This window comes from Acanthisitta chloris, unplaced genomic scaffold, assembly GCF_000695815.1.
Source record: "Acanthisitta chloris isolate BGI_N310 unplaced genomic scaffold, ASM69581v1 scaffold25686, whole genome shotgun sequence".
Classification (NCBI taxonomy): Eukaryota; Metazoa; Chordata; class Aves; order Passeriformes; family Acanthisittidae; genus Acanthisitta; species Acanthisitta chloris.
The window spans coordinates 1-10,105 of NW_008677929.1; the positions used below are offsets into that span (position 1 = coordinate 1).

At 41.7% G+C, this 10,105-nt stretch overlaps 1 protein-coding gene across 1 annotated transcript; it reads left to right on the forward strand.

The window, feature by feature from the left end:
* Positions 1–6: 6 nt before the first annotated feature.
* CCDC58 (coiled-coil domain containing 58) lies at positions 7–6,865 on the forward strand (the record flags this gene model as incomplete). Its single annotated transcript, XM_009076714.1, has 4 exons — positions 7–123; positions 656–802; positions 3,092–3,151; positions 6,565–6,865. Coding segments are annotated over 4 exons (375 nt in total), but the record flags the coding sequence as incomplete, so codon positions are not given.
* Between the last annotated feature and the right edge of the window lie 3,240 nt (positions 6,866–10,105).

The window sequence follows — 10,105 nt, forward strand, 5'->3', positions numbered from 1 at the left end:
CTTCTCAGGGTGATGAGGACGATTGATGATAGAATTGTCCATGAATTAAACACAACGATTCCAACAGCTTCCTTTGTGGCGAAGGTTGATGCCGGCCAGACGTGTAAAGAGCTGTACCAGTCTGTGAGTGTCCACACTTTTGACTTTCAACTCGCTTACTGCTGTTCTGTTGTGGGCAGCAGCCAGTGAAGCATCCTCAGTGTCTAAGGAAAACACTACCTTGATATGTTGCACTTCATGTGCTCGTGACTGGCCCACTTGGCTCCTCTACACACCTAAACCATATGCATGTAACAGCTGCTTCAGTTTAGAACCACATGGGGAACTTCTGTGTTCTGCAGGACTGATCCTTTGAGGAGCACTTCAGACTTCTAACTGGGTGATGTTAGACCCCACTCCATTTCTTTCTTTTTACAAAGGGGGCTAGTGCACTTTTCCTGCTGCTCTGCAAGACTCCTGATTATGTATGTCTTTGACTTTTGACCAGGTTGGTAGCTGCTGCTCAAAGCAGTGTTGCTTGCAACATGTGGATTATGGAATCAAAAGGATTTCTGTAGGCACAGCGATACCATGATTTTAGAAAGTCTCTTTTACCTTGTAACTTAGAGGGTTTTATTCTCTGCTTGATTGTGACTTGCTTTCTCATTCCACTTAGTTGACGGATGCTCACACCAATAGAGAAAGAATCATCAAAAACTGCATTGCACAGACTTCCACTGTAGTGAAAACTCTCAGAGAAGAGAGGGAAAAGGCCCAAGATGATGTAGCACTATTAAAGCAACTCAGGAAAGAGCAGACAAAGGTGAGTAGTGGAGTTTTTTAGAGGTTGCTTATAGAGGAAAAAGAGGATGTCTTTGCCAAACAGAAAGACCAGTGTGATGGAGAGAACCTGAAGTGTATCCTGATTCAGACAGTCTTTTCCGAGGCTCTTGTTGGCTGGGTTTGTGAGAGCTGTTTTCCCTAGTACTCAAGACAGAGTTGCTTTTATACTGCTAGAGGAGAATTTTCTTGGATCCTGTTACACAAATGCTGTAGAAAACCACGTGTACTTCTTCATGGTGGACTCTAGCTTTGACTGACCAACACCACTACCTTTCCTGTCCTGTACAAGGAGCTGCCAGGCAACCCTGAATTCCACTTAACTAACTTTTTTGCTGTTTAGCATTTCTTGGATTAGTATTTCGAGTACCTTGTGATGGTGTGATAGAGACTTCTGGGTTTGTGGAAGGAATTGATGTGCAAATACCCTCTCAAGCTTCTGGGTGGAAAGTGTTCTTTACCAGAGGTGAACAGGGGTGATTGAGGTGGAGTGTCAGAAGTGGAGAAAGGAGCCCCCCTGAAGTTCTTGCCCCCGTTCCAGGGCCCCCTTTTTATAAGGAAAAGGATACTGAAAGAACCTGTGGCAGGTGAGAAGTTTTATTTTTAAAGCCTCACTTGAGGAACTGCTAACACATGTCCATATTAGTCTGGAAAACTAGAATGGTAGCTTAGTATTTTCTACAAATTTTGCTTAAATCGTTTAGTTACTGAGCCCAGAAGCTACCACTGAAACCGTTTTGATTACAGTGATAATATTTAGTGATTGGAGGTGATTTAAAATGTTAAAAGCAATCCATGAATTAGAAACATCTCATATTTTTTGATGAGGTGACATCGAATTTGCTCTTGGACTTTGAGGTGTGATCCCTTTGTTTTTTGTTTGGGGTTTTTTTGAGGATTTTTGTTCTTATTGAGAGTTGTGTTTTTTTCCTAAAAGTCAGGAAAGCTATCTTGACAGAACACATCCTCATTTTAAGATTATGCATTTCAAATGTATATTCACTTGGTTGCAATACAGATTTCCTTTCTCTTGTTATGTGTGTTTCTCTCATCTTGCTAATGGTACGAGTTGGAGGATTTTATCCAAAATTATTGCTTCTAGGTTATTGAATGAGAAGACTTGGAGTGGTAGTTTCTTTGAACTGCCAAAAATCTTCTGAGTGGTTGTTTTGTAAAGACCTACCCTGGTCATCTAGTCACTCTGTGGATGCTGAATTGTTATTTCAAACACTTTGATGTCCTGTTGAATAGGTGAAAGTCCATCCAACAATTGAAGCAGCTCTGTGTGTCTGGACATCTTACCTGGAAGGTTTTTGATGGCATTGCTGTCTTGGGTTGCACCTGTTCACACCACTCTAATTGGAAGCTTATATTTAAAATGGATAAACTCTGATTCTTAGTCTGTTGTGTTAAAGAGTCCAACAAAAATGCATCCTAAATGTTGGCAGAAATGGCAAATGATGCTTGTATTTCCTACTGTTGCTTCAGGACCAAACCACCATGGGTCACCTGAACACAACTGTTACACCTGCCCTTGGGGTTTCTAATAGGTGTGAAACAAAGAGATTCTTACATTTCTCATGGATCGAGTGAGTGCTCAAGAACTGCATATTGTGGTACTTCTGCCAGAGCTTTTGCATCTGTATAAACCTGGTTCGTCCTGCTCTGATGACATAAAATATTAACTGGTTCAAATAGCACGAACATATGTGACCAGACTGCAGACCCTTTTTGGTCAATGCACAGAGTAGATGGCAAAGGAAGGGGAGTGGATCTCTTTATGATCTTAATTTTAAATCCAGGATCTGAGATCTGTGTTCAGTCCTAGCTTCACTATATGACTCTAGTAATGTGGAAGAGTGACAACCCAAGGCTGCAGAGCTAACCACAGTCCTGGCATCCCCTGTGCTGAGTGCTTGAATTAGGTGCAGTTATTTGTGTGTGTGAAGCCATTAAAGGTAATCAGTTAGTTGCTAGCAAGTCTTAATGGGCAATATTTAAGAACAGATCATTATCAATCAGGAGCTACTTCTGCCAGGCTTGCACTGCAAGTCTGCCTTCGCTGTGCCCTTGCAGACTTCCCTCTGCATTGGCTGGCTGGAAGGGCCAGGATTTCAGGATGGATATACATTGTGCCCTTTAGTTTGCACCACAGGAGGGGATATGCATCTGGTGCTGGGGCTGTGAGCTAGAAAGATGCAGCAGTAGTAAATGCTGAAGGCTGCAGGGAGGCCAGTTCCACAATAACCTCTTTATTTGTTACTTTCTGCAGTTGAAATTGATGCAGTCGGAGCTGAATGTTGAAGAAGTGGTAAACGACAGAAGCTGGAAGGTACTCAGTCATTTAAAACAGTGATGGTGTTCTGTCCAGACAGACAGTCCTGCACTGGAGATGTGGGGCTGGTGCCTAATGAAGCAGATTAATTAAAAATAGATGAGGGCAGTGCTGGGTAAAATGTTTCGAGTCAGTCATTTTCCCAGTTCTGGATGCAAAGATCAAAGATTTTCAGTTGTACTGCAAAGGAAAGAAAAGTATCTGATTTAGGAGGGAGGGAGGACTGTGTAGGTCCCTTGCCCAGTGGTTGAGGAACTTTGTAGACTTTTCTGTAGTGGCCTGAAAAATCTTTGCTGAGCCTCTAACAATGCCAGAGATGGGTCTTTCACATTTGTTTGTGTCTGGTGCTGTGATCACACTTTTGAGCGGAGCCCACGGGAGGGTGCAGCTGTAGAAGTTGCTTTTTTCCTGGTGGAGTTTCTTCAGGCCTGAACTGGCACTCCCTGGTGCAAAGGGCAGATAAACTCTCTAGACTGATGGCTTCAAACTCTGTCTTGTTACAGTGTGATCTTAACACTGACCTTAAATCCTGAGGTGGCTGTGTTGTGTCACTGCAGCATTTCACATTAGCATCCTTTTCTGGTTTGTTACACCTTTTCAGTGCAGGGAGAACCTCTTCCCCTCTCCAAATGCAAAATTGATTTTTGCAATTAGCTGCATCTCCCTTTTTAATATCTACTTCATGATTTTAGTCCCCTGGTGTAAAAGCAATACAGCTTTAAGTCTTGTGTGTTCTTCAGTCACCTCCATGCAGGCTGAGGAGATGAGCATGTACACAATTTTCTGTGTATGCTTTGCCATCAGTACTACCTCTGCACTTTCTGAAAATGCTAAGTATGCCCTTAAGCTTAATTAATTTTAAACCACCTCAGATCTAACTGAATGATGCCACAGCCTTAACAACACCCTGTAGGTCAGCAGCAGCAAATATTTTATGGCAACTCTGCTATAGGGGGACAACCCCTACCCCATCTTCATTCTGAAGCACTGAGTTGACACCAAATTTAGTACTGATCCCCATGATTTCTTGTAGCTGCATTAAGCTTTTGCTAGTGACAGAACCCTCTAGTTTTTCCAGAAGATGGAGAGTTTATAAACAGTGATGTATGGATGCAGGAGTATTTTAGCCTGCTAGTGTTTGGAGTGGGGCTTGAAGAGATAAGCATTTCTGGGTTTTATTTCCAGCTCTGCTACATCGTGCTCTGATTAGAGGCATAAATGTCTCATTTAGCTGCAAGTGGTAGTGTGTCACTGAAAGAACTACAACAGGTCATATTGTGGACTGAATGCCGTTTGTTACATGGAAGTGTTATGTGTTTCACTGTTGCAGACTTCTAGTTGGAGAGTACACTTAAGTGTTGCCTTTAACCAACTGAAAACTGACTGGAAAAATCTAATTAAGAAACATTTACTTTCAAACACTGTGGCTAGCTGTAGCAACAGCCTCATACAGAAAGGTGCTGCTTTATAGCAAGGCCTGCAGTGGAATTTGACTGAAACCAAACAAGTAATTGGTTTCCAAACAAGACTAATGCAAGCATTAGGCTCTCTACAGCACCTCCACACAAGTTTATTGTTGGAGTGTTTTATACTAACATGTAAGAGACAGCAAAATCAAACTTCTGTGTAGTAACCTGAATGTTAAGATCTCTCAGGCACTGCTTTTCCTGTCTGAAAAATGAGACTAGCACTTCACAGGTGTACCAGTGGTGTTAAAGGGGTCTGAGTAACACACTGAGATCTGCGAGTCAATGATCCTAAAAGCAGGAGATGGTGTTAGTAAGATTGCAGTATTGATCCTCCTTCCATAGGTTGCAGAGTTACTGGTAAAGATGCTTTAAAAGTTTGATGATGGCTAGCAAGTTGGTGTGTTGCTTGATGCAAGAGGCCCTTACAGTGAGTGTTTCCAGTACCCTTTAAGACATGTGTGCCATTGAAATGTCTTTAAAAGACAATGGACAAAAATGGGGCAATTTGCTTAGTATTAAAATGTTTCTGAATTGGAATCCTCTGTTGCTCTTAATTTTTACTGTTTCCTCCTATCACTTACCTGATCTCAAACCTTTACAAAGTCTTAAGTCTTCCAGAGGTGTCCATTGCATGTGGTAACCTAGTGGGACTGGTTGCACGTGTGTATGTGTGAAAGAAAATATAGCACAACTTTTTTTCTCTGCAATATGAAGCAGTTTGTAATACATGTCTGTTATTTTCAAATTTAATTTACTTTAATAAAGTTGGAAAATGACTAAAAAATTGTTAAGAATCAATGCTGTAACTAATGTGTGCTCCAAACTTCACTTTTGCTGAAGTTGCCATAGGTTCTAAACTGAATAAGGAGATCAGCTGTAGAGTAGAAGATTTTAGGAAGATACAGCTTGAAATAACGTATTTATATAAAGTGATGCATAACTTCCCCAAAATCATAAGGCAAATCACTTTGCTTGTAAAACCAATGAGAGAAATGACAAAACTTGATGTCCTGATGATCACAAATGTTTGGGTCTGTCAAGTCCCTGGACAGCTTGGCAAAACGCACTCTTGTGGGAGCGCTGGTGTGGGAACCAACAGCTGCCAGTGCCTCAGCTTGGTGCTAGGTGGAGCTCGTGTTGCTTTCAGGACACGTGTGAGACACAGCCAAACCAGTAACTAACTAAATGGCTCGTGAAGAGCTCCTGTAACTTTGGTGGGAGCCTGTGTGTTGTGCTTTTGATTCAGGCTGCCTTACTTTAAATGTTTCACGTTTATTTGCCCTCCTTGGGGCTGGCAGTCTGCTTGACAAGGCCTGCAGCAGTTCAAGCTGAATATAAATAATCATCAGTATCCAGTTCCATATGCTAAATTTTACCCAGAGAAGGTGCCAGAGGTGAGTGAGGCGAGAGCAGTGTGCCCTTTGCATGGGAGTACTGACAGCATCAGCACCTGCAGGCAGATACCTGGAAGCACAAACGTGACTTTCAGGAACCTTTGCCCATCTTCTTAGCTGTCATGACAATGTAAAAGATGTTTGCTCAGGAAAGAGAGTCCACATTTGAATGCCAGAGTGAACTGAACAGAACACAGCCAGTAAGGAGCCTTCTACTGATCATTTCCCTCCCTTTTAAAAACAAAAAGGCTTCAGCACTTTTGATGATAACAGATTACCAGGATTAAGAGTCTGCCTTATCTGAGGGAGGACACTTAGTGCTGTGCAGTCACCCAGCGTCAGGCTGCAAACTTTGGATTCACTAAAGCCAGGAGAGAAGGTGAATGGAGACGGATGTCTTGGTAAGTACCATTGACTGGTACATCAGGGCTGGGCAGCTTGAGGTGGGTGCCATATGAAGAGGTAATTGCCTGAACTAGCTCTGAAGTTCTGCTCTTCTCCTGCATGAGGGCTGATTTGCTTTTGCTCTTCTGTTTTGGTGTCTCAGGTATTTAATGAGCGCTGCCGAATTCACTACAAGCCTCCGAAGAGTCAATGATGTGGGACATTTCCATCACGGTGGTCCATTACTGTGAGAGCCAAACTGGAAAGAGACCTTGGGTGAGCTGTACTGGGACCCTCCAGAACCAGTAGAACCCAGTCTTGTTTTGTTTTGGACCTACTTAGCTGAAATCTCAAGGTTGAAATGATTCTCCTGTAATTAAGAGAAAACAACTCATCTTTTGTACAAAATACGTGAACAAATGAGTTTTATAGTATTAAAGTAATTTTCAAATGGAATGCAAAACTGGCATCTTTTTTGAACTTCTACAGCTTCAGTGGTCCCAGAGGAGAAGAAACAGTAAAACCCATCTCTGAGCAAGGAGGACAAAGCTCTCCCTGAACTAGTGCCTGCTAAACTATCAGTTAATGTGGTCTGTTTGTGCAAATAATCTGCTCAAATCTGAAAGGAAATAAAAATTGCAGAATGATCAGCAAGTGTAGTAGGTTCAGCATCCCTGAGAGTAAGAAGCTACCAGCATTGTTCTGCGCAGTGTTAGCTCAGGGCTCTGTGTGGATGCAGGTTTGCCATTGCTCCTGCAATGCTGGCAGGCGGCATGTCTTGCATACTCTCCTTTGGTCTTGTGTCACCAAGTTCTGGATTTTTCCTTTATGTAGGGAATGTGATATTGGTTAAAGCCAGTTTGTGTTGGAGATGAATATGTGTCTCATTTGTGAATGAGACACTTAACTGTCCAGTGACTCATTTTTGTCCCTCCTTCTGAACCTCTAAAATTAATTCCGTTGATGAACTGTGTTTGAACTGAGCAAAGAGCTGTGCACACCTGATCCGGTTGATTATGGCCATAGTGTTGTGTTTAGAAAGCTTTTATGCAACACTCCTGCAGTAACACAGCATTTAAAGGCACATAAGTATAGGGAAGGCTGAATGAATAGTACTTACACCTTGACTTTTTGCTAACTCAAATTGGCTGATAGTCAATGACAAGGCCTGTGTGGTTGCCAGCTGGTTTTCTAACTTAATGGTAAGTCTTTAAGAATCACTGGAGTTGAACAGAGCCTTAAAAATACAGGCCCTATCTTGCAAACACTTTGGAACTCGACAACAGCAATGAAATCATTGTATACTCGCACATCCCTAAAAGCTGTACATATATGGGGGGTGGGAATTCAATCAAGGACTCTACCTGTGTTACTGAAAGCTGGCAAAGATCTGTGCAGCATCACCTGTTTTATGGTTGTTTGTCCAATAGAGACTCAAAATACTTGGTGGCCTTTAGGCAGCAGGGTCATTTAGTCTCACTTTCATTTGAGAAGGAGGCGCAAATATATTTTAAGTCTTTGAGTCCTAATGTTCAAATTTCTTTTTTTTTCTATTTTTTTTTCAAGGTACTGCAAGTGCTCTAAGCAGAACTTTACTCTAGTTGGAGCATTCATTTCACTCTTGAAGATTTCTCATTGTTTTTCTGCAACTCTGAAAGCAGAAAACGTATTTGTTCTTCAGCTGTTAAATTCTTATAATTGTTTATCATCAAAGTGGAAATCAAATACTGCCCAGAACTGTGGGCTAAATTGGCACTAACCTAATATCCACAGGAGATGGCAGATTAATGAGATGTTGAGAACAGTCAGTTTTGATTTCAGAGTTGGCACTTTAATACTGACCTCTAATATAGGTGTCTAAAATACTTGTTCTCTCTAGGGCTTGGATCAACTGCAAGGACAAATTCTCCTTTTAAGCCAGTTGTATGATAGAAACTTCTGCCAGCATGTGTAGAGTTGGTATCAATACTCTTGAAATTTAATCTTGTATTTCTGTAGAAACTAGACATTATAATGAGAATAATAATTGTCCTCCTTTATCCATCCAGATGTTTGCTCAGCTGTTGTGGGAAAACTTCTTCACTTAAGCAGATGCTGTGAAATGGATGTGATACATACACAGATTTTTCTTTTTTCTGCCTTTTGTATGAGAAAACTATGTTCAAGAAACCCCAAACCAAACAAAAAAAAAAACCCCAAAAACACCCCCAAACCCCAACCCAACATAGCATTATTTTCATTTTGAATATAAGGCCGAAAAAGTAGTCCTATACAAACCTGTATATGAAAAACTTCTGACACCATAAGAAGACTCCTAAGTCCCAAATATCCTTCTTCAGGTGTTTGCAGCTTGTATACAGAGGGTTGCACTAAGAAGGTGAATTGCTCTATTTAGTTTGCTGTCAGCACAGAGGGATATCTCTTGCAGTAGTCCATGGCAAATCACATGGATTAGAGGCTGTTTGAATCTTGCTGTTGAACTTAGTGGCACATGAAGGTGAGTAACTGGAATTGCATGCCATGCTTCGGGGCACGGGGCAGGTGAACATGGCTCTGCTGTTTTCTGAGTATTTAAGATCTGCCTCTGAAGTGTGATGGTTTGCAAATGGCAGTGGTGTGGGCTGTGGGCCACACTGAAATCAGGCTGGTAAAATCTCTATGCCTAGTGACCCCGTTCACTCCCAGATCATGCTTAGTCTGGGATTCAGTGTTACCATCAGGATAGTTACAACATTACTGGGCTGCTGGATGTCATCTGGGAATCAAATAATGGACCCCGCAAATAGCAGGATTTCATCCTTTTCCTGGTTTTAACTTCTATTTCTGCAAGTAAAAGGCACTTGAGCACAAGTGGTGGCCCTGTCCAGAGTCCTGTGGGTGGCTTGCCCCTCTAGGGGGACTTTCCCATTGCTTGGAAGTGGTGGATAGACTTGGGCAGATCCCACTTGCTTGTCAAGTCCTCTTGAGCTTGTGTATTTTATTTCCTCCTGCAAAATAGAAGTGTGTTTTTTCTGGCACTCAGTGCTGTTGTCTTCTGCAGCCTGCAGGCATGAAAGACTGATGAAGCAGTTCATTTCTTAACAGAATACTTTTATTGATAGAATTCAGTTGTCTTGAAGCAGACTGAGGGGAAGAGGCTCTTTCCTGGTCCATAGGCTCAGAGTAGGCTGATAATTTTGTGCTGCTGAAGGTCAGGTTTTTGTTGATCCTCATTGATATACGATGTCAGAAATCTTGAAATCAGGGTGGGGAGCAGGAGGGGAAACTGTTTTTGCAGATCAGCACATTGAAAGTCAAGGCTGTTGCTCTGATGGTGAAAAAGATCTTCAATTGGTAGGTGAAGAGCTGCGTTTCTGTAGAAGCTCTTAAAACCAGTCAGACCATGTGCCATATCATCCAGTCACAATTATGTGTCTTGTCATTGTGAAACCAGAAAACTGGCTTAGTTTTTGCAGTAATTTCTACAGAGCTGACTTCATTTCTGGTTTAAAAATGACTTGTGGATACATAACGCCAGGGTTTGGATTTTGGTCGGGTGTTTTTATATTTTATTTTGTGTGCTTTATTTTGTTACTGTACTGGTGTTTTTATTAACTGTAGTTTGTACTTCTTAAAATTGCTTAAACAGGACTGTAGTGGCCTGCAGGCTGTACAGATTTGTGTCATCTGTATTTTGCAAGATGTTACTGAGCTTCAAACATATA